This window comes from Rhinolophus ferrumequinum, chromosome 25 (assembly GCF_004115265.2).
Source record: "Rhinolophus ferrumequinum isolate MPI-CBG mRhiFer1 chromosome 25, mRhiFer1_v1.p, whole genome shotgun sequence".
NCBI classification, from domain to species: domain Eukaryota; kingdom Metazoa; phylum Chordata; class Mammalia; order Chiroptera; family Rhinolophidae; genus Rhinolophus; species Rhinolophus ferrumequinum.
This window is the reverse complement of record NC_046308.1, coordinates 25,524,367-25,552,113: the sequence shown is the minus strand read 5'-3', so window position 1 is coordinate 25,552,113 and position 27,747 is coordinate 25,524,367. Positions and strand designations below refer to the sequence as shown.

The window sequence follows — 27,747 nt, the reverse complement described above, 5'->3', positions numbered from 1 at the left end:
AGCGAGGGAGGCCGGGAAAGCAGCTCTCTTCCGCCCTACAACCCGTCCTCAGGCTAGACTGACCAATGGTCCCGCGGGTTACCTAAGGGATGGTGTGATTGACAATGGGTGGGGCGTCGGCGGAGCCACGACTGCTTCTATCCAATCGAGCTTGAGGCCCAGGACTGACTGGCCCCGACCAATCGGAGGGCGTAACGAGATACAATGTACCCACCCACCACGCTCCACGCTGCCTGGAGCTGCGGCTGGCATGGGCAAATGAGAGGGGCGTTGAAAGAGCGACGCTGATTAGTGAATCTAGGACCGCCTGTATGAAAGCCCACTTGTGATTCGTCCTGAGCAGACCAAAACCCCCGTGGGCTGGAACACGCGGAACTGTGAGGTGTGAGTAGGGGGTCCGGGAGGGGACGCGAGGGAGGGCGGAGGTGAGTGGGGCTGCCTGCGAAGAGGATGGTGAATGAGAGAATGGCTGAGGCTGGGGCCGAGGGGGCTGGAAGAGGCGGGGCGGGAGGCGGGGCGCTGACCCCTCAGACCACCCTTACCTCCCATTCGGACCCTAGATCCGGCGGCCAGTAAATAGTAAATTGCGGGCAGAGAAGGGAGGAATGTTTTATTGTTCAGGCTTCTAAGAAAGTGAAATATCAGCTCCTGATTCAATACCTTATGACCCAAACCTTAATCTCTGCCCCAAGTACCGGGGGATAGCGGGCGAACATTGTGAAGGTGACACCCGGGGGGTGGAGAGGGGAGGCAGGTGAGACCCGTGCAATATTCTGTTGCCGGGTCTAATCAGCACAGGCCCGGAGAGAGGCCCGAGTCCCACTGAGGGGCGGGTCCTGGGCCTGGGTGATGTGATGACGGACGCGCATCGCCTGGCACAGCCACATGCTGACACAGCCCAGGAAAAAGGGGGGAGAAGGACGTGGTCTGCATCCATTGATTCCCGTTTTGTATCATTTCGTTAAGAGATGATACCACACCGATGGCATTTAGGTGGCTTGACAATTGATTATTTCCCGACTTGCATTTTACTTAATTTTACAAAGGTAGAGGCATCATTTAATATTTTAAAATTCAAACCATAGTGAAGTGTTTCAAGTAGAAAAGTAAAGTGTAGAAATCACTTCCCCTCTCTGCCCGTCTCCCTGCCCCCCAATTATTTTTCAAGGTTTGGAACAGCTGTAAAGGAAAATGAAAAGGAATTCCCCAGAAGTCACTTCACTCTTCTAACCCACTGTTTTCTGCTGCCTTCATGGGCGTGAGTCTGTGAAAATCCTGGCGTGGGTGAGATATCTGTCCCCCACCACAGCTGCACTAGGGCCAGGTTACTCTACATGAAATCCACCTTTATACTGGATGGTAAGTCATCACGTAATGGCCATATTAATTCTGACACATGATCACTGGTGAGTAGTGAATTTTGAATCCAGTAGGCTACTTACATGCACAGGGGTCATTCACCTTCATGAATGCCACTATCAGTTTTCTCTGAGAGCTGGGTGAAAGCTATGTAGAGCCAACTGTTAAATGAAGGAGGAATGCACTACAAAAAAAGTTTTAGGTAAACTCTTTCCAGAGAAAGACCTCACAGGATGAGCACAGAAGGGACAAATTGGCGCTATAGTTCTTGTCAGCTACTGAACTCGGTGTTCAAATTTAGGCAGATTATTTTATTCCAACTCCAATCTACCTGCTTTAAATGCCACAGACGGTCAGTAAATGGACTTATGCTGGAAACCAGCTTGGCTAGGCCATCAGTTCTCAAAGAAGGTTTGGAAAAGCCCTGGACATTACATAAAAACACTGTTGTTTTTATTTTTTTAATCAAATGTTACTCAATGATTTAGCTATTCCAGTATGGGAAATAATCACGAATATTATTCGCATTAAAATCACAACTGAACAACATAAAATGACTAGATTGTTCACTCGTTCTCCACAGTCCTGTATACTATATCCAGCCCTTTCTTTTCACTCTTACTGAGAAAATACATGGCTTGGTTATAAAGTGATGAACTTCATTCTTATAAGAGCTTGGGGACATTTGTCTCATTGCTTTAAAGCCATGCCATATACTGAACCCAATGTCTCATGAATTTTTAAGCTTCTGTGGGGGATTGATGGGCAATATTTCTAACAATCCCAGCTTAAGCTACCATTTGCCCTGTATTCTAGGTGTTAGGGTTGGTCCAAGTCTTACAAGTTATTTGTGTAATATCCAAAACAGCAGCAATTACACTGGTTAAGGGTAGTGCCATCCGCTCAGTCAACCACGTAGGAAACCTGTGTCTTTTCTAACGCCTTCTCCCTAGAGACCTTTCCATCTCTACCCTCAACATCTCAGACCCTCAACATCTCTTATCTGGAGAATTGCAATAGCAGTCTTATTGGTCAGCAATCTCTGTTCTCTGGTCTCAATTCATATGCACCTTGAAACTAGTTACCTTTTTAAAAATTAAGAATTATCTGAAATTTTTCAAAACCTATTACACTGGGTAGTACCATGTTTCCCCGAAAATAAGACGAGGTCTTATATTAATTTTTGCTCCAAAAGACACATTAGGGCTTATGTTCAGGGTATGTCATCCTGAAAAATCATGCTAGGGCTTATTTTCCAGTTAGGTCTTATTTTCGGGGAAATATGGTATAACAAATACCTATGCCCTACCAACTCGATGAGCAAACATTAACATTTTGGCACATCTGCTTAAGTTTTGTTTTTTTAAAATAAAACATCACAGATTTAGTTCACATCCCTTTTGTTCTCTTTCCTGGCCCCATTCCCCTTCCTTTCCCCCTCTCCAGAGGCAGACACTCTTCTGAAATTGTTATACATTATTTATACCCATGTTTTTATATTTTACTGTATATATGTACTTCATAAACAATATATATTGCTATTTAGATTTTTTTCTATTTTAAAAATAGAAGTATATTTTGGGCTTCCTTTTGCAACTTGCTTTTGTCACTTAACATTATTTCTAAGGTATATTTATATCAATACAGATAGATCAAATTCATTCATTTTAGGTATTCATTATGAGTATATAATATCGTATCCATTCTCTCCTTGATGAACATTTAGGTTTTTTCAGATGTTTTGCTATTATAAAGGAACATCCTTGTACATGTCTCTTTGTGCAAGAGTTTTTCTAGAACAGAGGTTCTCCAAGGGGGTTCTACTGCCTCTTGGTCATTTTGGAATTCCTGAGAGCATATTTGGTTATTGTGATTTTGGAGGCAACACTGGGGTTCATAGAGTAGGGCTGGGGATGCTAGATGTTCTGCAATCACAGTGAAGAGTTATCCTGTATCCTGTACAACTTTTGAGTGTCCCACAGGGTACTCATTTATAATCTGAGCCTAGAATCTAACTTTATTTTTTGTATAAACATAATGTATTTTTTGGCACAGTTTAATATAGTAAAATTTCCAGGAATGGAACTCTAATGTAAATCAAGGGGAAATTATACTTATTTGTGGTTTGGAACTTGAACAAGAGTTGTACTTCACTCTAGAAAAACCTCATAACTGAAGTCAGCCCAGCTCGTGGTATTTGACTTGCCACACAACACACCTGTATCGGCCTGCATTTGTAGCTTTTGCATTCATGGTGATTCTAAGTTTAGGTGCAAGCATCTGACTGCTGTACTTCGTTATGTATTCTCGTGTAGTCAGCCTGAACATTTGTATATTTAAACATATGCTGTTTTATTATGAATCCCTTTACATTTAAAATGGGCTTCTGTGTATGATATAAAGTAGAGATGGAATTTTATTATTTTCTGATTTGGATAATCATTTGCTCCAACACCACCTATGAAATCCATTGAGTCGTAAAGCCAGCTCTGTTCTGTGCAAAGCCCTCATAAATGCATGGATCTGTTTCTGGGTTCCCTATTTTATTCCACTGGTCCATGTGTCTTTATGCCACTATCACACTGTTTTAATTACCTTGGTTTTATAATGTGTCTTGTAGCAGTTGGTAACAAGGAAGGCAAGTTTCCATCCTCATTCTTAAAATTGTTTTTGCTATTCTTGGGCTTTTGCTTTTCCATCTGAATTTAGGATCAGTTTTCAAGTTCCACAAAAAAAAATTATTTTGAGATTTTTGGTTAGAATTGCATTGAATTGATAGATTTAGGAAAATTAAAATCTATTAAGGTTGAATCATCCCATCCAGGAACATGGGTTATTTCTCTATTCAGGTCTTCTATTTTTCTATTTAGGTCTTTTAAAAAAAAAAGAACTTTGAATAAAGTTTCACAATTTTTGCTATAAAAATCTTACCCATCTTTTGTTAGATTTATTCCTACTTATACATATATACATATTCATACACATGTCTTTTTATTATGAAAGTTTCAAATATATTCAAAGTATAGAAAATAGTACAGCAAACACTCATGTACTCATCACTCAGTTTCAACATTTAACTCAAGACCAGTCTTGTTTCATATTAGCTCCCTTCACCTCATCTCCCCCAGATAATTTGAAGTTCCTAGACATCATTTTCTGTTATCTGTGTTTTGTGTGTGTGTGTGTGTGTGTGTGTGTGATGTATATCATAAATAATCTTTTAGCACTATAACCACAGTTCCATCACATTTTTTTAAAAAACCACGTTTTTCACTTAAAAAAAATAAATAGTAATTCCCTAATATCATCAAATACCAGATACTGTACTGTTCAGATTTTCCCAGTCATCTCATAAAAGGTTTTTTACAATTGGTTTGTTTGAATCAGGCCCCAAACAAAGTCTATATATTACACTTGGCTGATAGGTCTCTTCAGACACTTTCTTTAAAGTAAACTTTTTAATATAAACTTTTTAGTGAAATGTAACACACATACAGAAAAGTATATAAATCAGGCTTGTATAGCTAGATACAATGTAACAAAAATAACAAAGCCATGTAACCAACACCCAGATCCAGAAACAAAGTTTCATGAGCACCCCAGAATCCTCTTCATGCCCTCTCCACTCATTACTTCCTACAAGGTAACCATTCTCCTGACTTCTAATCCCAAAATTAGTTTGACCTGTTTTTGAAGATTATATACATGAATTACACAGAATGGCTTTTTTCATTCAGTATTTGTGAAACTCATCCACATTCCTGGGTAGTGATTTGTTCATTCTCATTGCTTTATGCTATTCCATTGTATGAATGAATGAAGAGCTCATGTGTATAATACCACACTTTATCCATTCAATCGATGAGTATTTTGGTAGTTTCTGTGTTTGGCTATTTCAAATAGGTCTGCATTGAACTTTTGTACATGTCCTGGTGAACTTATATGTGCATTTCTGTTGGGAACCCCCCTAGGAAGAGAAGAGCTGGGTCTAGGGCACATGTCTGTTCAGCTTTATTAGATACCGCCACATCGTCTCCAAAGCCTCCAACAGTTCACCTCACCAGCAGTGTGTGGGTTAACTCCCACCTTTGTCAACACTTGGTGTTATCCGTCGTTCTCATTTTAGACCTTCTGGTGGGTGTCTAGAGGTACCGCAATTTGATTTCCATTCGTAATTTCCTGATGACTAATGAAGTTGAGCACCTTTTCACATTTATTGGTCATTTATTTCACATTTATTTGAAATTATTATTTCAAATTTATTCTTATTTTTTATCTGCTTGATCCCTCAGTGTCTGGGAGAGGTATATTAAAATCTCCTACTAAATTTGTGGGTTTGTCCATTTATTGCAGTGTTTCTTTCAATTTTTTGCTTTATATATTTTGAGGCTTTGGTTTAGGTTCATATTTGTTTTGAGTTGTACCTTTTTGTTAAATTATTCCTTTTGTGACTGTCTCTATTAATATTTTCCAAAGCTTTACACTCTGTTTTGCTTGATACTAATACTGCTTCCCCAGCTTGTTTTTTATTTTGTTTTGCTTATTTTGTAATTGTGGTAATAAGCACATTAAATTTACCATCTTTGGTGTTTACCTATATGATTTTTAAACATTCATATTTAGTTTAACAAAGCCTACAGGTAATCATTAACTCTCACCTCCTCCAGAGCAAAATGATAACCGAAGTTAATAACGTTTTAACTTGAAACTGCCCTTTCTCATTCTCCATGTAACTGTGAACAAATATTTTAGTTCTTCCTTGTTTTTAACTCTTCAAAAAATTAGTCCTTATTTATCATTACAGGAAGCTTTGCTGTCAGTATGCCCCAGGATTTTTTCTCACATTCTTCCTTACATTTCATGCCTTCTTCCTTGGTTAATTTTCCTTTTTGCCGAAGTGTATCTATGTGAGGTGAACTCCATTTCAGTTTTTGTAAGTTTGCAAACATCTTTTACACTCTTTTGGGAGCCTTTGTGCTGACCTGCGGTGGCACGCCTACAGGAGGGTCTCTGTCTGTCTCTGCTGGGATCCTTAGGGCTTCTCACTTCTAACCCAGTTTTCATGATACTCTTACTGCTCGGGATTCCATGTCATATCTGTACTGTGACTTGAACCCCACACCTGCAGGCAATGTACGATTGGGATTCAGATTTCTCTTGGGTTATTCTTTTTTTACCCATGGCTTGAGGTACAGCCGGCTTCCTTCCAGCTAAATCAGCAGCAAGTTTTTTAGTCCTATTTCAAAGACAGGTGAGCCCTTTCAGGGTCTACTTTTATGTCTTCTTCTCAGCTATAGTTCTCTGGATTGTGGGTTTGAGACCTCACCTGTCCAGGAGGGACTGTTCCTAAAGGCCACATCCGGTTTCAGTAGCCCTCGGACATTTGGGCTCAGTCTGCTCAGCACTCAGGCTTTGAGTTACATTGTTGTTGATAGCACTTGAGTTTTTCTTTTTCTTTTTCTTTTTCTTTTTTTTTTTTTACTGTTGTGATTTATTTTTTTTAATTTATTGGGGTGACAATTGTTAGTAAAACTACATGTATTTCAGATATACAATTCTGTATTACATCATGTATAAATCCCATTGTGTGTTCACCACTCAGAGTCAGTTCTCCTTCCATCACCATATATTTGATCCCCCTCACCCTCATCTCCCACCCCCTACCCCCCTTACCCTCCTCTAAACTATTGTCTGTGTCTATGAGTTTTTGTTTCTCATTTATTTGTCTTGTTCTTTTGTTGTTTTTGGTTTATATACCACAATCAGTGAAATCATATGGTTCTCTGCTTTTTCTGTCTGACTTATTTCGCTTAGCATCATACTCTCAAGATCCATCCATGGTGTCACAAATGTTCCTATATCATCTTTTCTTACCGATAAATAGTATTCCATTGTGTATATATACCACAACTTCTTTATCCATTCATCTATCAAAGGACATTTTGGTTGTTTCCATGTCTTGGCCACCGTAAACAAAGCTGCAATGAACATTGGAACACACGTGTATTTATATATAAATGTTTTCAGATTTTTTTGGGTAGATACCCAGCAGAGGGATTGCTCGGTCATATGGTAATTCTATTCGTAATTTTTTGAGGAACCTCCACACTGCTTCCATAACGGCTGCACCAGTCTGCATTCCCACCAACATTGTATGAGGGTTCCTTTTTCTCCACAGCCTCTCCAACACTTGTTACTATTTGTCTTGTTGATGACAGCCATACTGACTGGGGTGAGGTGATATCTCATTGTGGTTTTTATTTGCATTTCTCTGATGATTAGTGATGTTGAGCATTTTTTCATATGTCTGTTTGCCATTTGTATGTCCTCTTTGGAGTAATGTTACCCATTTTTCAGTTGGGTTGTTTGTTTTTTTGTTGTTGAGTTTCATGAGTTCCTTATATATTTTGGATATTAGCCCCTTATCGGAGGCACTGTTTGCAAAAATCTTCTCCCATTCAGTTGGTTGCCTCTTTATTTTGTCGATGGTTTCTTTTGCTGTGCAGAAGCTTTTAAGTTTCATATAGTCCCATTCGTTTATTTTAGCTTTTACTTCCCTTGCCTTTGGAGTCAAATTCATAAAATGCTCTTTGAACCCAAGGTCCATAAGTTTAGTACCTATGTTTTCTTCTATGCAGTTTATTGTGTCAGGTCTTATGCTTAAGTCTTTGACCCATTTTGAATTAATTTTGGTACATGGTGACAGATAGCAGTCCAGTTTCATTCTTTTGCACTTGGCTTTCCAATTCTCCCAGCACCATTTATTGAAGAGGCTGTCTTTTCTCCATTGTATGTTTTTTGCTTCTTTGTCAAAAATTATCTGTCCATATTTATGTGGTTTTATTTCTGGGTTCTCAATTCTATTCCATTGGTCAATGGGTCATACCATGCTGGTTTGATTATTGTAGCCCTGTAGTACAAGCTAAAGTCAGGGAGTGTGATACCTCCAGTACTGTTCTTTTTTCTTAAGATTGCTTTGGCTATTCGGGGTCTTTTGTGGTTCCAAACAAATCTGCTGATTTTTTGTTCTATTTCTTTAAAAAATGCCATTGGGATTTTGATGGGGGTTGCATTAATTCTGTATATTGCTTTGGGTAATATGGCCATTTTACCTATGTTGATTCTTCCAATCCATGAGCATGGAATGTCTTTCCATTTCTTTGTGTTTTCTTCAATTTCTTTTAAAAATGTCTTATAGTTTTCAGCATATAGGTCTTTCACATCCTTGGTTAAGTTTATTCCTAGGTATTTTATTTTTTTTGCTGCAATTGCAAAAGGAATTGTTTTTTTGTATTTCTTTTTCTGCGATTTCATTGTTAGTATATAGGAATGCAATGGACTCTTGTACGTTGATATTGTAGCCAGCAACTTGACTGTATTCGTTGATTGTTTCTAATAGCTTTTTGGTGGAGTCTTTAGGGTTTTCTATATATAGCATCATGTCATCTGCAAAGAGTGACAATTTAACTTCTTCATTCCCAATTTAGATGCCTTTTATTTCTTTCTCTTGCCTGATTGCTCTGGCAAGGACTTCCAACACTATGTTGAAAAGCAGAGGTGGTAGGGGACAGCCCTGTCGTGTTCCTGAACGTAGAGCAAAGGGCTTCAGTTTTTCACCATTAACTATGAGATTAGCTGAGGGTTTGTCATATATGGCCGTTATTATGTTAAGGTATTTTCCTTCTATACCTATTTTATTAAGTGTTTTAATCATAAATGGATGTTGTATCTTGTCAAATGCTTTTTCTGCATCAATTGATATACTCATATGATTTTTGTCCTTTATTTTGTTTATGTGATGTATCACATTGATGGATTTGCGGATGTTGAACCATCCTTGTACCCCAGGGATGAACCCCACTTGGTCGAGATGAATGATCTTTTTAATGCATTGTTGTATTCGATTTGCTAGAATTTTGTTTAGGATTTTTGCATCTGTATTCATCAGAGATATTGGTCTGTAGTTTTCTTTTTTTGTGTCGTCCTTACCAGGTTTTGGTATCAGGGTAATGTTGGCCTCATAAAATGAGTTAGGGAGTACTGTCTCTTCTTCAATTTTTTGGAAGAGTTTGAGCAGGATTGGTATTAGATCCTCTTTGAAGGTTTGGTAGAATTCACTAGTGAAGCCATCTGGTCCAGGACTTTTGCTTTTGGGAAGGTTTTGGATGACTGATTCAATTTCGTTACTGGTGATCGGTCTGTTTAGATTTTCCAGTTCTTCATGGCTCAGCCTAGGAAAGCTATATATGTTTCTAAGAACTTGTCCATTTCTTCTAGGTTATTGAATTTGGTGGCATATAGTCCTTCATGGTATTCTTGGATGATCCTTTGTATTTCTGTGGTGTCCGTGATAACTTCCCCTTTTTCATTTCTGATTTTGTTAATTAGTGTCTTCTCTCTTTTTATCTTAGTGAGTCTAGCCAAGGGTTTGTCAATTTTGTTAATCTTATCAAAGAACCAGCTCTTTATCACATTAATTTTTTCTATTGTCTTTTTGTTCTCTATTTCATTTAGTTTTGCTCTGATTTTTGTTATTTCCTTTTTTCTGCTAACCTTGGGTTTCATTTGTTCTTCTTTTTCTGGTTTTTTAAGGTGTAACATGAGGTTACTTATTTGGGATTTTTCTTGTTTCTTGAGATAGGCCTGTAATGATATAAATTTCCCTCTTAAAACTGCTTTCGCTGCATCCCAAAATTTTTGGTAGGATGTATTTTCATTGTCATTTGTTTCTATGTATCTTTTGATCTCTCCTCTAATTTCTTCTTTGACCCAGTTGTTCTTTAAAAGTATGTTGTTTAATTTCCATGTATTTGTGTTTTTTCTTGCTTTCTTTTTGCGGTGGATATTCAATTTGAAAGCCTTGTGATCAGAGAATATGCTTGGTATGATTTCAATCTTCTTAAATTTGCTGAGGCTGATTTTATGTCCCAATATATGGTCTATCCTTGAGAATGTTCCATGTACACTAGAAAAAAAATGTATAGTCTGATGTTTTAGGATGAAGTGCTCTATAAATGTCAATTATGTCCATTTCATCTAATGTGTCATTTAGGGCTGCTATTTCGTTATTTATTTTCTGTTTGGATGATCTATCCATAGCTGTCAATGATGTATTTAAGTCCCCTAGTATAATTGTGTTTTGGTCAATTTCTCCCTTTAGTTCTGTTAGTAGTTGCTTGGTATATTTCGGTGCTCCAATATTTATGCTTCCCTGACTCGGGGCATAAATATTGATGACTGTTATGTCTTCTTGTTGTATAGTCCCCTTTACCATTATGAAATGTCCATCTTTGTCTCTTGTTACCTTTTTCACCCTGAAGTCTGTTTCATCTGGTATCAGTATGGCTACACCAGATTTTCTCTGGATATCATTTGCTTGGAGTGTCAATTTCCACCCTTTCACTTTGAGTCTATGCTTGTCCTTGTAGCTGAGATGTGTCTCTTGGAGACAACATATGGTTGGGTTTAGTTTTTTGATCCAATCTGCTACTGTGTGCCTTTTTATTGGTGAGTTCAGTCCGTTTACATTTAGGGTGATTATTGACATGTGAGGATTTCCTGTCATTCTATCTTTAGTTTTCTGGTAAGGCTGTGTCTCCATTGTTTCTTTGCCTTTTTGTTGTTGTCTGTTATTTCTGTGTGGTGGTATTCTATGATGTTTCCCTCTGTTTCTTCTTTTATTACAGTATATATTTCAGTTCTGGATTTTGTTTTGAGTGGTTATCCTTAAGTTTATGTAAAAGAAAGTTTGATATTTAGAGTATTCCATTTTCTTCAGCACTCTTACTTTCTCCATTCCCATATTCCGGTTCAGGCCTTTACTCTCCCCTTTTTTATGTTTTGGTTGCCACAAGTTGTCCCTGTTGATGGTGGTCGAATAGCCTCCTTTAGTATTTCTTGTAGTACAGGTTGTGTATTAGAAAATTCCCTCAGCTTCTGTATGTCTGGAAAGGTCTTTATTCCTCCTTCATATCTAAAGGATACCTTTGCTGGATATATTATTCTTGGCTCATAATTTCTTTCTTTAAATAGTTTGAATATTTGGTTCCACTCCCTCCTGGCTTGTAGAGTTTCTGCTGAAAAATCTGATGATAATCTAATAGGCTTTCCTTTGTAGGTTACCGTCTTCTTTTAAGTTACTGGCTGCCTTGAGGATTCTTTCTTTGTCGTTGATTTTAGACAGCTTCAATACACTGTGCCTTGGAGAAGGCCTGTTGGGATTGAGGTAATTAAGTGTTCTATTTGCTTCTTGGATTCAAGGATCCAGTTCTGTCCACAAGTTTGGGAAGTTCTCATCGACAATTTGTTTGAATATATTCTCTGTTCCCTTCTCTCTTTCTTCTCCTTCTGGTATGCCCATTATTCTTATATTGCTCTTTCTGATGGAGTCAGAACATTCTTGTAGAGTTCTTTCATTTCTTTTAAGTCTCAAGTCTCTTTCTTCTTCCATCCGTGTAATTTCCAGGTTTCTATCTTCGATGTCACTGATTCTTTCCTCCATCTGGTCAACTCTACTACTTAAGCTGGCTATTTCATTCTTAATTTCTTCTACTGAGTTCTTAATCTCCAGAAATTCTATTTGGTTCTTTTTTAAAATTTTAATCTCTTTCGTAAAATGCGTATGTTGTTCTTTGATCGTGTTTCTGAGTTCATTAAACTGCCTTTCTGTGTTTTCTTGTATCTCGTTGAATTTTTTCAGAACTGCAATCTTGAATTCTCTGTCATGTAAGTCACATTTTCCATATCTTTAAGTTCCTTTTCTGGAGACTTTTCACTTTTTTCCTGAGCTGTCTTGTTGCCTTGGTTATTCATGGCAATTACTGATTTATTATTTCTCTTCCTAGACATCTACAGGGGTGGCTTCTGCAACAGGTTGATAGGAAGAGGTCTTTCTTTTGTTTTCCAGTACTTGTTGGTAGAATGTTTTATTTTCTCTCCGACTGCAGCCTTTTTCTTCTCTTTTACACGGTAGTGCTATGTCTTCTCTGCACTATTCCAGCTGCTCACACAATGGGGGGATTCCCTGGGAGACAGGTTTCTCCTCTGTTAATAGTTCCCCTGGGTCATAGGACGCAGTGTCCGTGTGGGTATGCGGAGAGGTTTTGAAGTTCCAAAGCTCTTCCTGCACCAGATTCAGAGCCCATATGTTTCAGCAGTTTTGTTTACTCCTGCAGGGATCTGCCCAGATAGGTGGGGCCAAGAGTGGGGTGAGTTGTGAGAGGTGGCCCAGATCAATCGCAGCGACCACCACCACAGCTGGTCCTGCTTCCACAGCTCCCTCCCCTTTGCTGGAACTAGTTGGGCTGCGAATCTGTGTCTGAGGTCCACAGTTCTCAGAACAACAAATATTCTGTTCTTTTGATCTGACACCGCTACTGTTCTGCTTCTAGCACGGAGCACGTGGGGGCGGGCGAGCTCTGGGAGGGTAGGGAGTGGGTGGCTAGTCTCAGTGCCTAAGGCTTCCGTTCTCTGCTCAGCAGTGAGGGCTTAAACCACCTTTTTCAGGCTTCTTCCCTCAGTCTTTGCTCAGAGGTCTCTGCCATGAGCGTTGGGTTCAGCCGTGTCATATGCTGCCCCCTCAGCCCTGTGGGCCATAAGCGGAGCCCTAGCAGTCCTAGTTCTTCCCTCTCCCGCAGCTGCGGTAGTTCCGGGATGCAGTGAGCTCGGAGCACTGAGCTAGGTCTGCGTCCTGCACCCACGCGGCTCCATCACCACACTTCTCCCTTCCCTCCTCCTCCGCTTTTGTGATTTGCCCACCTTTAGGTGAATTCAGTAGTGGGCCTCTTCGTCTTGCCTGTCTGCTGTGCAGGGAGTCCTTTGTGGAGTTATAGTTGTTCGATGAGTTGTAAATTCCAGGGGAGCTTTACAGAGGCTCACCTCATGCCGCCATTTCTATGACGTCTGCTGTGTTTTTCTTTATTGCCTTTGAGCTCCACTGTGTTTTAAATTCTTTTTGTCCTATTTCATTAAGCATTTTTCTGTGTCTACTGTTGTGTGAGGTACTTCCCTTGCTAGCTCTGTCCAGCATGTTGACCTGAATGTTCATCTTTCTGAAATTACCTGTGGTCCTGCCCCTTTCACTTGATTTTTGTAGACTTGTTAGCATTGCTTCATTTATTTATCCAACAAGTGTTTATTGATTAGAATCTCTGATAATACTGTAGTGAGCAAGCTAAAGTCTCTGTCTTCATGGAGTTTTCTATTCTACTTGGAGCGACAGAAAATGAACCTGTAAACAGTGCATAAAAATGTGAACTAGTTTGTGAGATGTTCTCTGATGGAATCAGAGTGTTGGAGAGTAAGTAATTGTTCGGGAGGGTTACTTTAGCTACGGCAGTCAGGGAAGATCTCTCTATAGAGGCTGCATTTAACGCCGAGATCAGAAGGATGAGGAGAGGCCAGCCCTGCAGATAGTGGAAGGCTTGTTTAGGGTCAGGAGTTAATTCCAAGCAGTGGAAACAGCAAGAACAAGGACCCAGACAGAGGCAGGGAAACACTTGGCATGTGAGAGTTACTGAGGTGACACCTGTGTGCTCTCATGAGGGGAGAGTGTGCCCCATTGAGGTTAGAGATGCAAGCGGGAGCCACCGAGCTCGCTCCATCTGCCCTCTTCTCTCTGCCCAACTTTCCCTTCACTCTGTCATCTTGCCGCATTGTTTCTTCCCCGAATGGGCCCCTGCAAAGTTGACTCCTCACTGTCTCAGTTCACACTGCACTTTGTTTGTCCACGTTTCAGAATGTAATATGGATAGTTGTTTACATAGCAGTGTTCTGCAATAGGCCTTAAGCTTCTGTCAGAGGATATGTCTTATTTTTGATCCCAGCTCATAGCACATTGCTGTACATGGTAGGCACATAAAAACGATGATTGAATAATTTTTCTTTTTTGGCAGTTCCTGCTGAGGGCTTCCTTTCTAATACTTTTAAAATAACGTCTCATAGATAATAATTTTTATGGTGTTTAAACCATTATGGTAAAGAAAACCATCAACCTGAGGAAGAATTTGTTTGCTTAAGACTTGTCTCTGGTACTGCAAGGGAAAATCAGGATGTCCTATAACGTAATATTACACTATAATGGGTCAAATGGTGCCCCCCACCCCCCAATATGTCCACATCCTAATGCCCAGACCTGTGAATGTGACCTTATTTGGAAACAAAAAGTCTTTTCAGATGTAATTAAGTTAAGGATGTTGAGATGAGATCATACCAGATTATTTGGACCCTAAATTCAATGACAAGTGTCCTCATAAAAGACAGAAGAGGAGAAACCATGTGAATATGGAGGCAGAGATTGAAGGGATGCGGCCACAAGCCAAGGAATGCCAGGAGCCACCAGAATCTGGGAGAGGCAGGATGGATCCTCCCGTGGCCTGGAGAACACTTGATTTCAGACTTCTGGCTCCAGAACTGTGAGAGAACCGTGGCTTGCTGTTGCCATAAGCTCCCCAGTTTAACACATGTCCCTCCCATTATACCTCAGTTACCTCTTCTGTAACATGGATATAATAATACCTATCTCAGAACCTTACTGACATAATTAAATGAGATCTATCTGTAAGGTGCTTAGCTCTTAGTGACTGTTCAAAAATAGTGATGGCTCCCCTCATTCCCCACCTCCTCTTCTTCAAGGACTTAGGAGTTTGCTTGCTTTTATGAATAAAAGCTCAACAATAGAGTGGGACATTCTGTCTTGTGATTGCCTGGTGAGTCAAAGCTCATAGCAGGGACTTAACCTGAGAGCTCCAACTTCCACCTGAGCCCATGTGGTACCCTGGGGCCCTGGGGCCTTTTGTGACCCTCCAGTTAGGGTTTGTATCAAGGAAGGGTTGAGCGTCCTGCTGCCGGTTGGGGGAAGACAAAAGAACTCAGATACCTAATTTGGAATGACCCACCCGGAGCAGAAAGCAACCTCTCAGTCCTCCCCAGAAAGGGAGGGTTGGTTCTAAATGTGTGATTCCTATTCAGGCTTCTGAGACTGGACATTGCCAAAGGCCGGACACACCAATCATGAGAAATTCCCCATACTGAGGCCGGGCTTGCTGTGTTTGTCTGAACACCTTGCACTCCGGGAGCTGGGAAGCCCCTCGCCCTGCCCCGCGGCCCAGGGCTGAGCAGACTGCAGGGCTCATCATCCCTCTCCCCACAGATGGCTGGCACTGTGCTCGGCGTGGGGGCCGGTGTGTTCCTCTTAGCCCTGCTGTGGGTGTCGGTGCTGCTGCTGTGTGTGCTGTTGTCCAGAGCCGCCGGGGTAGCCAGGTGAGGCATTCTCTCCCGCCGGGGTCCGTGCTAAAGCAATTAGAAGCGAAACTGCTGATGCTCATTGCGCATTTGGAATTCAGAAGATTCTTGTTGTATTGGCACTTTGAGTGAGTTACATTTTAACCGCTTATCATAAGCACAAACCGTGTTATTAGCTCTGAAGCAGAGGTGGGAGGAGATGGGAAGTGGTATTTTTCAGTTCTTACTGTAGAAGAGATGGGGTGGGGGTGGGACATGAGACAAAAAGAAAATCTGTTTCCACTGCCTATTGAATTTCCTGGGGTTGTAATTGTGTGAGTTTCTTCACTGTTAAGACTTACGGCAGATCCCGAGTCTAGTCCCCAAGGCTCCAGACCTGGGCCCAGACCCTGAAGTCACGCTGGGTGATGACCTGGCTCTCCATCAGGACCGACTTCAGGAAAGAGTCAGGACATAGCTGACTGGGGCGGCGTTACAGTGTCGTACTCTCCAGCCACACAGTGTCGCACGAAGCAGTGTGTTACATAACCACATAACGTACTAAAGCATACTGCTCTAAAAACAAACACACAGGAGGGGGTGAGGGGGGGGCTGCTTTGGTTTTTCATCATTGTGACTGCACAGAGGCAAAAATGAAAACTACCAGTTCCCATTCTTAGGAATTTGGAATGGCCGGGAATAAGCAGGAATGTATCCAGCTGGTACCTGTCTATCCTGTTTCCCCAAAAATAAGACCTAGGCAGACAATCGGCTCTACTGCATCTTTTGGAGCAAAAATTAATATAAGACCTGGTCTTACGTTAGATAAGACCCGGTCTTATTTTACTATAAAATGTTCATTTTTGCTCCAAAAGATGCATTAGAGCTGATTCCCCAGCTAGATCTTATTTTCGGGGAAACACGGTAGGAGGAAGGGTTTGGGATGAAGGGGAAAACATTTCTAAATTCATGGGGCAGTGTGGACAGCAGGTCTCGGGCTCTGTCAGTGGGCTGAAACATAGCAGACTAGCCCCAGGGAAGAGCCTGTCCAGGCCTGACTGACTGGAGAGGAAACTAAACAGTGCTTTCACGCTCTTTGTCTCCTGACCCCAGGTTCTCTGTCATGTTTGTGTTCCTCGGTGCTGTAATCATCACGTCAGTTCTGCTGCTCTTCCCCCGAGCCAGTGAAAGCCCAGCCCCAGAGGTCGAAGTGAAGGTAAAACTGTTGGTTTCATTTTGCCTCCTGACTTGTAACTCGTGTTTGTCTTGCTCTAAACCTCACTTCCTGCCCTGCGGTGTCCCTGATGTTAGGTTGGCTGACCAGTGTTGGAAGATTTGTAAAGTAAAACGAGGATGGGGAAAGTTCAGGAGGAGGTTTGCATTCCCCAACCCATCACCCAGGAGGAGAATCTCATTCTGACTCCCGTCTGCGTCAGGTTGAACGAGCAGTGTGTCCAAAAGCCATCTTACACGTCTGATGGGGCAGAGACAGGGAAATGGGTTAAGAATGGGAATAGGCCTGGTCCCGATAACAAAGCGTGCCCGTTCCTGGTGGCCTGGGCCCAGAAACTCAGCTCCTGGACCTGCAGTTCTGCAGTGCCCTCAGCTCTGAGCGGCGTGCTTTCCTACCTCCGCGTGAAGTTTTCCACGTCTGATGTGAAGAGAATACTTTTCATAGAGAAGAGCAGTGAGGAAAGGTGAACCCTTTTTTTGTTGTTTTTTTTTTGAAAGCAGGAGCCATACAGATAGATGAGTTCAGTATTCACAGTCTTAGGGGAGTTCGTTTGGTCCTCATTTCTGGACACATCTGCCAGCGCCCACCTCTCTGGATGGATTTTTTTTTTTGTCATCTCTGGACACCCCACCGTTCTGGTTCATCCCTGGGTAGGGCTCTGGCTTCACCATGCACGGCATAGATCCCTATGAGCTGCATAATGGGATTGACTTCTTGTGCTCCATTACTTCTTCTGTCAGCTTCTTTCCTCTCAAACTCTTTAACTTTTTAAGTAGGAATGGTGATAATAAAATAGCTAACACTTTTAAGGGATAACCATGTGCAAGATCCTGTGCTAAGCATACCGTTTGTGTTATCTCATTAAAATCTCAAGATGACCCTAAGTAGTATGAAGTAGGCACTATTATCCCCATTTTATAGGCAAGGACACTGAGGCTGTAAGAAGTTAAAGTAACTTGCCCAAGGTCATACATTTGTATACCGTGTTTCCCCCAAAATAAGACCTAGCCAGACAATCAGCTCTAATGCATCTTTTGGAGCAAAAATTAACACAAGATCCAGTCTTATATCATGTTAGATAAGACCCAGTCTTATAGTAAAATAAAAATAAGACCGGGTCTTGTATTAATTTTGGCTCCAAAAGACGCATTAGAGCTGATTGTCTGGCTAGGTCTTATTTTGGGGGAAACACGGTAGAAAGAGTCAGAGCTAGGATTGAAGCTGAGCTCTGTCTTCAAAACATTCATTGTTAGGGATTCAACGGAGTATTAGGGGCCATCACAGAGAGTTCATAAGTAACTGTTTCGACACTAGACAACAGGACACAAAATTATATTACTCCTGAACTAAAACCGGCACATGTTTCCACCTCTGTCTAGGACTAATCATGGCAAAAGGAACGAAATTTGTTCTGAAGGCTCCCAGGGAAATAATAGCACACAATGTAAGGAATTATTTCCATCCATGCCAGGTTCTCTTGTCGGCGTTTGGAAACCACTGTCAGTGTGAGCACCGTGTGAGCTGGGGCCAGGCTCCCACCTCCGCTTCCCTGTCTCAAAGCGGGAGAGCGGTGAAGGCCTCTGTGTCTTTCGATTGCTGCAGATGTGAATGTTGAGAGAAAGGCACCGAGCAAACACTATCCTGAAATCAATCCCTCTAGCCTCTGTCATGAGTTTCAGACCCAAGAGAGAAGAATGGGGCTTGAGCAAAAGAGGTTCGTCAGCACGGCCAGCAGGATCGGAGTTCTCATTTTCAGGTTTGAGAACCAGCCCCTGCAGGAACCTGGCTCAATACCTATCAATAATACATGACCTGGGCCTTCTGCACCCAAGGCCTGCTAATTGGGTAATTAAAAAGTGAAACGTGTCGAACGAGCAAACATGTAGCCCGCAAGAGACTTGTTCAGTACTGGAGCCAAGGTCAAAGTTATGTTAAAGCTGTCTGATCAAACTGACCTTAGCTGTAAGTTGGCTATGGGGGTATCTCTGGAGCAGCCCTTTCTTCGTGGTGTCTTTGGGTCTCAGCGAGAGTAGCAGTGCTTGAGCTTGACAGGGGCTTGGTGTGTCACCCCCGTATTAGTTTCCTACTGCCGCTGTAACAAATTACCACAAACTTAGTGGCTAACAACACAAATTTATGATCTTACAGTTCTGTGAGTTAGAAATCAAAATCTGTCTCACTTGGCTAAAACCAAGGGGCTGGCAGGGCTATATTCCTTGCCAGAAATTCTAGGGACGAATCTGTTTTCCTGCCCTTTCCAGCTTCTCGGGCTGCCCTTGGCTGGGGGCCCCTTGCTCCGTCTGCTCCGTCTTCAGAGCCTCCAAGGTAACATCTCTCTGACTCCACTTCTCTCTTCCACTTTGAAGGACACTGATTACATTGGGCCCACCTGGGTTCTATAATCCAGGCTAATCTCCCTATTTTAAGGTCAGCTAATTAGCCAGCTCAGCTCCATTTACAACCTTAATTCTGCTTTGCCCTGTAATCTAAGATCGTCACTATTTCTGGAGATTAAAATGTGGGCATTCTCATGCCATTATTCTGTCTACAAGAATCTCCTGTCAAGTATTTTGGATTCTCTTCTAGGTGTAGGGTTTTCAAAGCTTCTAGAGGCTGTGAAGTCACTTGGTTTGTGTAGTTGGTCTATTAGATCGGTAGATTAAATTGCTTTTTTTCTGCCCAAGTGTAAGCACCACCATTTGGATCGAGGGGGCGTAGAGCTCTGGCAGTGGACAGTAGACAAGTGGGTAGAGCCAACGCTAACTATAGGCTTTTGTTAGCAAAGACTCGTAGCTTTAGGGCCTCACGTATGACTGGTTGCCAGGCAGCCCACTCTATGACATGGGGTACGTTATCTGTTCTCTTATTTAGTATCTCAGGTAAATGGCCGTTGTTCCTAACCCTTGGAATGCTGGGTTACGGATGTTAGGGTTCAGAAGCCTTCTGATGAAAGTTTTAAAGAGTGACCTTTTCATTTTGAAAATGAACCCTCCAGCATTGGCAATGGAACGATGATTTGGGGGTTTGGATCTTGGGTACATAGGGGTTTATTATACTATTGTATTTTTATGTATGTTTAAAATTCTCCATAATAAAAAGTTAACACAACAAAAATGAGCCTTTCTGAGACCAAGCAAGTTTCTCACAAATGCTTTCAGATAACGTAACACCTGATCCCAGAACATAAAAGGACCGATCCAGGATGTTCAAAGTGTTTATGAACCTCCTAAATCGAGCCATTTGTTTCCTATACTTCATTAATCCTTTCTTTATCTTGTAACTCTAGCTCAGGAAGTTAAGAAAAGGTTATTTCTTAACCACTTACAAAGGAGACTCAGGGCAAGATGTTACTAGAAGTTACAAATATGAACAGACTCTGGGCCCATTCATCAAAGATTTCAGAGGAGCATAGCCAGGGTCCTGAAAGGATCGTAATTTCATCTTTGATGTTTCTTTCTCCAGATTGTGGATGCCCTTTTCATTGGCCGCTATGTTCTGCTGGCCTTCCTCACGGCTGTCTTCCTCGGAGCTCTCTTCTTGGTTCTAACTCATCATATGCTGGAGCCAGTCTATGCCAAACCACTGAGGTCCTGCTGAGCCCTACTGGTGAAAACCAAGACCTGGTGCTCTCCGCCGCTTGGTGTCACTGGTGAACAGAAAGACGCTGTTCGGAGCCTTGTTTTGACAGCCTTCATGCCTGGAGATCCGGTGACTATCCAGTCATCACTGAGACGAATCTCTTGAGTCCTGGTTTCCGGACACCGGGCTGCAGAATTGTCTCTTTGGAGACAGATCTCATCAACTTGAGAGGGATATTGCTGTCTTCTTAACACCTGTCCCTTGGGTTCTCCATCTGTTTTGTAAGGGAAATAGTAACGGTAATCTGCTCAGAGTAGATTTTCCATCAAGACACCAGTAAGTGGATTTGGGGAAAAGACGCACTTGGTTTCTGCTATCCAGCAAATGGAAAAATGTGATCCTTTTGATAATACATAAAATTCTTAGTCATGAGGTTGGGCTCATTTGGGGAGGACAGGCACTCAACACTCAAAAGGGTGTTTTAATGTGATGACAGAAGCCTTACCGAGGTATGGTTATTGACCATTCTGTGCATGTCATGCCACAGAAGTCACTACAGGCGGTGATGTCCTGCCCTCTGCTCTAATAAAGCAGTGCGCACCAACCAGAGGACTGGCTCGCACTTCAAATTCTTGGCCACAGCTTTCTGAATCTGTTTCTGTATTTCAGATTGACTAAGGGATTAGAGGAAGGGTGTGGAAGTGTTGACTGTCTGTCTTGCTGCTGTGGATCTCTGGGTTCTGTTTCTTCCAGGGTTTGGGGGCCTCCGTGTGCCTTATTTAACTACCATAAGAGTCCATTTGGGGTTAGTGTCATCTATTTCGTCTTTGCAGCCCTTTCTCCAAAGCTGGTGAGGAATGTGTATTCCCAGGATTAGATACAACTTTATACCTGTCTGAGATCCTAGGCCAAGTGAAATTTGTCACTAAATGGAGGGGTTCTGGGCTGGTTCCACTTTGGCAGTCTCATCCCAACCCCCTAAAGCTGTTTGAAGAAGGATCTTCTGTCTTAAAGTTAAGAACCAGAAAACGAGTTGGAAAGAACTTTGAGTACATGCTATATGCTAGCAGTACATTAGTTCCTTTTAAATTGAATTTACTTAATTTTTACAACAATCTATTCATTATCTCCCCATTTTTAAAGTAGAAAAAAAAATATGGCATAAAAGACATTAACTAACTTGCCCAAGCTCCACATAACGACCAGCGTGCACACTCAGGGGCGGCAGTCTCCACGACCTGTCTTGGACTTAAACCACGCTGAGCTTTATGGAATTTTGATTGAGAGAGGAAGTTAGGGCCACTTCTCAGCTTTCTCTCCTGGATCCTCTTGTCATGGTAGAGAAGGTACCCAGTCCTGCCACCCCAGCAGGGGTTAAGCTCTACACTACAAGTGGAGACTGGTGACTATGGGGAGTCATGGGATGATGAGGGCCAGGTGCACTTATCCTTATCCCTACCCTGAACTGTCTCTATCTTAGTTTGGAAAAACTTTGCAGATAAGGCTTTGTCACAGAAAGCTTCAAAGGAAATAGTTTCTCATCTGGCCTGGGGCCCTTAGGTAAGAAAAGAAAGAAGAAACACCTCTTCCCTCCCCCTCACCCCACGCCCATCCCAGCTGACTGGAGGGAAAAGGGAGAATGCGGAAGTGTTGAGGGAAGTGGGGCAAGCTGGAGAGTGATGCTGTTGCCGTCTCTGGACTCCGGCATGAAGCCTCCTGATTCCGGCGCATCTGTGCAGGGATGTCGGCCTGCCCAGAGCAGCATGGACTCCTAACAACGCGCAGGCTGCCTCTGTCACCTTCTGAGAGGCTAGCTGAAAAAGCAAATCCAGGAAGACTCCTGTAGGTTCCTGACCATGAGTCCATCGTTTTTATTCCTCAATAAAGGTGTCCAACTATTAGATCAGTGGATAATGGCTATTGAAGTTTTGGGTGACTACTTACGTGGAGAAAAATGTGGTATGGTTGGAAACGAAATTCCTTCCCAAACACGACTGCTGTCCAATTTTTGTTGTTTTCACATATGTAAATGACAGGCTTGTGTGTTAAGGGCACAAATCATACTTGGAACCAAGTATTTTTTAGCTCAGCCTGCCATAACTACCAGCTGTGGTGAAATGAATGATGGATTACTTTCTACCTTCTGTCATGTGGGGCGTCCGGCAGGGTCTCTGGTCCCGCTCCCCACACAAGAACGCAGAACATGGCTAGGCCAAAAAGGAACACCCACGGAGCCATAGGTAGGGAAGTCATACCACTATGGTCTCACTGGAGGCTGGGTTTACACGACGTGTGACCTGCTGTCCACTTTGCAGCCAACCGACCGACTCTCCTCCACTGTCCTCCTCTCTCCTTCAGTCTCCTCCTCTCTCCTCGACTTCCCTCCGTAGCCACGGCAGTTATATTAGTGGCCAATGGCTCAATGGTTACAGCTGACGGCCAACCAGCCACAGCTGATGGCCATCTACTACCTGAGCCAGCACTTTTCTATGTGAGGCCGAGAGCCTGGAAACTGCTTTCTGGGGCTCTGTCCCCACACTCCACCCCTACAGGTTCTCGCCTCATAATCTACGCGACAAGCGTCTTCCGCAAGGGGCCCTGTGCCATATTAGCCTATTGACACCTACGGACGAAAAGAAACGGTAGTCTTAGGTACCAACAGTGGCAAATCCCTTCCATCTGGGAGGATACACGCCAGCTTTTTGTCCTGGGAAAGGAGGGTTGCTGCCACTGGCACCTTTCCCGGTTTATGGTACCAAACCTTTATGGCAGTGCTTGGAGTCCCTTGCATAGTTTCAACATGTAACAGAACAGGGGACCCCATAATAGGCCATAGTGAGAGCACATAGTCTCCCCGCAAAATCATCCCGGTATCGGGACCTTCGTATACTACAGTCACTTGCTGTGGCCACTCAGCCACCACCCCCGCCGTCACTTGCAAATCATGAGTCAAACCAGCCCCCCATGGGGCTATCAGGCCCAACCAGCGACAGTGGGGGCTTTTGACCTGCCAGGGCCAAGTCCATTGCTGCCGTTCCCCTGCTTTCAAGCATGTGGGTGCTGGCAGCAAAATGTTTCCATTCCTGCCGTAGCCTGGCTTTAACAGAGTCTCACTGGTGGTAACTTGTAACTGAATGGGAGGGGCTGTTCGATGTAGCAGAGCTTCTACTGGTGCGGGCCCTCTCTTCCGCGTTCTCTCATTCAGGACTCTCAGGACATCCCATAAACGTGAGGCCCAGTCACGCATCGTGGGAGGGTGTTTTGACACCCGGAGGCCTTGCTTCAAAAGGCCACTGTAGCATTCAATCATGCCAGCTGCTTGTGGGTTATACGGAGCATGAAACAACCATTGCACGTCCATCCTGGCAGCCCAGCGCTGCACTTCTTGCCCCGTAAAATGGGTACCCCTGTCACTTTCAATGACTTGGGGGCGCCTATAGAGGGCGCACAGCCGTGTAAGAGCGACCACTGTATGCCGCTGATCCGCAGCTGGACACGGCCAAGCAAACATCAACCCCGTAGCAGTGTCCACTGCTGTAAGTGCGTATATCGCATTGCAGGCCTTAGGTAGGGGTCCAATGTAATCCACTTGCCAGTGAGTGAGGGGCACCCTCCCTCACGTAATCTGCTGTGTCTCCCAGGGGAGCCTCCGCCTTTGGGGGTTGTCCTGGGCACAGACGACACAGTCATAACAGGCATCTGCTATCTCCTGCCATTTCAAAGGCAGACCCCAGCGTCTGCTCACCTGCCACACGGTTCGGCTTCCGGCGTGCTGCAATTTCCTATGCAGCCAATGGGCCACATCAGTGGCAGGAGCCCGTTCTAACCATCGGACCCGTGCTAGGGCATCTGCTTCATCATTACCTGGGGACACTAAGGGGGAGTGACCTGTGACATGCATTAGGGTCACCTCCTGTCTCTGCCCTAGGTCCAAGAGGTCCTGCCACATGGCTTGCCCCCACAGTGGACGGTGTCCTACCAACCAGTTTTGGTGTTTCCACATAGGGAGCCACTCCATTAGAGAATGGTTGCCCTGGTCGTGGGCCAACCTATGGCAGTTCTGTAACCTTTGTCGCAGGGACGGATGCACTGTCACAAAGGCTAGCTTTTCCATCTCACCCGGGGAGCAGAGAATGCTGTCTGCTCCCTCATCCCATAAACGTAATCGCCAAGCCGAGACTGGCTCTCCAGGGCTCTGTTTGTACCGCCTCCCCAGCTCCTGCAACTCAGTGGGAGTGTAAGGGGTGCAGGTTGTGAACTCAGTCACAGCTGGGTTGCCTGCAGCAACACCCCCGGGGCCCAAAGGTTGCTCACGTTTTACTCTTTGCTTCAAGATTGGCCGGGTTTAGGGGTTGGGAGCTACATTGTCTCCACTGGCTTCCTCCGCCTCTGCCTCAGAGTCTCCACTGTGGGGCCCCGCTTCCAACAAGCGGACCCGAGCTTCCAGCGCTTCCAACCGGGACACCTGGTCCGGCACCTGGGCCATTTCATTAAGCACATTTTCCGTATTGAGACTCAAGGCCCTGAGGAACAGCCAGCCCACGCGGCCAGCTGTAGCCTTCTCCTCCTCCGGCAACCGCTCAGCCAGAGCCTGCAGGGCCCTCTCCACTCTGGCTGGAGAGCCGTCCATGTCCTCCCACCTCTCCTTGGGGGTCCAACTCCTGAGAACAGTGGCCACCGGACACCACACACTGTGTGGGGGCCACATGTCCTCCTGCCCAGAGTCAGACGCCATTCTTACCTGGTCGGAATCTTGCTCACCGTGACAGGTGCCTGAGTGGGTGGAGGCCTCCTTATAAGATGTCCACAACCATCGGATCCTAAGGCCGCAGCAGATCATCAAAAGTAAGGCAACGCCTTCCATGGCCAAGAAGGTGGTGTGCCAGCTGGAGGCTTGAGTCTCCCAGGCGGACCGCGCCTCCTGTTCCCGGTGTCGCTCCTCACGGGCCTCCTGAAGCTGGGCTCTCACACGCACAAACTGCTCCACCGCCCTTCGGAGAGCTTTGGCCAGCACCGTACCCTGCTCGCTGCGCCATGTGTCATGCGGGGCATCCTGCCGACTATGCCAAGTGTCATGCGGGGTGTCAGGCAGGGTCTCTGGTCCCACTCCCCACACAAGAACGCAGGACATGGCTAGGCCAAAAAGGAACACCCACGGAGCCATAGGTAGGGGAGTCATATCACTATGGTCTCGCTGGAGGCTGGGTTTACACGACGTGCGACCTGCTGTCCACTTTGCAGCCAACCGACCGACTCTCCTCCACTCTCCTCCACTCTCCTTCAGTCTCCTCCTCTCTCCTCCTCTCTCCTCGACTTCCCTCCGTAGCCACAGCAGTTATATTAGTGGCCAATGGCTCAATGGTTACAGCTGACGGCCAACCAGCCACAGCTGATGGCCATCTACTACCTGAGCCAGCACTTTTCTATGTGAGGCCGAGAGCCTGGAAACTGCTTTCCGGGGCTCTGTCCCCACACCTTCATACTCAAAGCAGTCATATGCAAGCACCCCCCAAAACCTCAGTGTTGGGGTAAGTCGAAGGCTGACAGGGCACAGAATGAATTTCACTGCGAGTGCTACCTGGGGCACCCCTGTAACCAGTGTCTGATATGGCACGCCTTGTGCACATGGACTTCCTGGAGGTCGTGCTTAAATAGAAACAAATTATGTTAATGTCCCATTCATCATTCTTTGATCAATGGCTTAGAGCAGGCTGTGCTATACTGTTCCCTAACCCGGAGGGATCTGGTGGCAAGGAGACTGTGGTGATCCCTACTGTTTAAGAAGGTGGAGAGGGAGAGTCAGTCAGGGTTTCTGTATGAGAACACAGGCTATATTTCATAGCCTTTGAAAACTGTATCCTAACAAAACTTAAATTAGGACACCACCCTCCCCTCCGCAGTGCAGATATTCGTCTGATCCACTAGGTGGCGCTGTGCGCTATGTTTTAGAAGTCTCTCAAGCCCGCAAAACACAAGTAATTTTTTTGACAAGTTCCTTAAATCTCTCACTTATAAAAATGAAAGTAAAGCTAACATTCCCAACTGATGCATGATATCAGATATTTAAAAATTCATCAAAATTATTGTACAATCTTCAGTTCTCCTGCTGCATACACTCACGTGGCCGTTCATTCAGCGTTTCTCGTTGCTGTTGGGTATAAAGCTCCTGGTGGTGTGAGCCAGTCCGAGAACTAGGCTCTGAGGTGTCTAGGTTGCCAGGATGAAGGTGTCCAAATTACTTTTAAGTGCTTTTATTCAAACAAAGTAATCCGTTTCTTGTTCTGTTCTCTAAGACAAACTTTAAAGAAAAAAAATCAACTCTATCTCATTGCTGCTGCAGTTGAAGCGCTTGTGTTTCACTTTGACTTTAATTCAATATGTAAAGAAACCTGCTGTAGTTATTTGACAGATGAGAAGAAGGTAGAGAGATAAAGGGATTTTAAAAGTTGCATAGCTAGTTAAGTAGAGGGGCTCAAAGTTGACACCAGGGTTCCTGATACTTCATTTGTCAGAAAGCTTAAAAAATCATTTTTGGCTTTCAATCAATGCCTTATTTTTACATTGTTTTTTTAACTATTTGTACCCACCATTTCCCTAACCTGCATATCCAACAAAAGGTAAAGGTTTCATTAAAGAATTCCTAATTAACACTCGCAGTATAAATAATAAACATTCTATCTTAACTTCTTGGCTTAAACCTTTAAGGATTTGGCTCTTGGTAATATAGGAGCAAGCTTCCAGATGTGGGAACCAGAACTGTATGGGAATGAATCTAGGGAAGATTGTCCTCAAAGGGGCATAAAACTTGGGATTGGAGGGGATTTTATAGTTCATGGAATTCCATCTTTGATCTGTTTTTCCATCTGAGTTCTTGGGAATATTCCATTCTTCACATGCTGAAATCACAGTTTTTATTATGTTTAGCAAACATGTGCTAGACATTTTTCTAAATGCTTTGTCAGTAATATATAATCCTCAGAATCCTTATACATTACGTTGTAAATAATATATAATTCTATGAAGTGAGTACTCTTAATATCCCTATTTCACAGACGGGAACAGGCACAGAGAAGTGAGGTGATTTGCCTGAGTTCCCTCTGCTAGGGCTTAGACAGGAGACAGGGTCTGAAGTCGGGAAGTTTGGCTCCAGTTTTATCTCTTAATGACTTTATACTATGTTGCTCCATAAATTGAAAACAGGAAAAAGGAGGGACCAATGCAAATCTAGTTGATAGAAATACCGAGGAGAAGCAGCTGAGTCTAGTGGAAAATCTAGAATCTTAGAGATTGGCCAGGAATCCGTGCAAAGCAGTTAAATGCTATGTGGGACCTTAGAGACAACTTCACTGATCAAA

The 27,747-nt window shown here is 43.6% G+C and overlaps 1 protein-coding gene across 2 annotated transcripts; it reads left to right on the top strand.

The window, feature by feature from the left end:
- Positions 1–232: 232 nt before the first annotated feature.
- TMEM218 (transmembrane protein 218) lies at positions 233–22,300 on the top strand. Of its 2 annotated transcripts, XM_033098564.1 has the most exons (5): positions 233–384; positions 1,169–1,359; positions 15,509–15,618; positions 16,693–16,795; positions 20,276–22,300. In XM_033098564.1, the coding sequence occupies exons 2-5, from the start codon at positions 1,357–1,359 to the stop codon at positions 20,408–20,410; spliced, it is 351 nt and encodes a 116-aa protein (XP_032954455.1). In that variant the 5' UTR covers positions 233–384; positions 1,169–1,356; the 3' UTR covers positions 20,411–22,300. The 2 variants fall into 2 exon arrangements, with proteins under 2 accessions (XP_032954455.1, XP_032954456.1); XM_033098565.1 differs by lacking the exon at positions 1,169–1,359.
- Positions 22,301–27,747: the final 5,447 nt, after the last annotated feature.

Excerpts from the sequence above, each read along its gene's own strand:
- TMEM218 (XM_033098564.1), top strand. Across the intron at positions 15,619-16,692 it reads AGAGCCGCCGGGGTAGCCAG|GTTCTCTGTCATGTTTGTGT; the intron begins GTGAGGCATTCT and ends TCCTGACCCCAG. Across the intron at positions 16,796-20,275 it reads CCCCAGAGGTCGAAGTGAAG|ATTGTGGATGCCCTTTTCAT; the intron begins GTAAAACTGTTG and ends TTCTTTCTCCAG.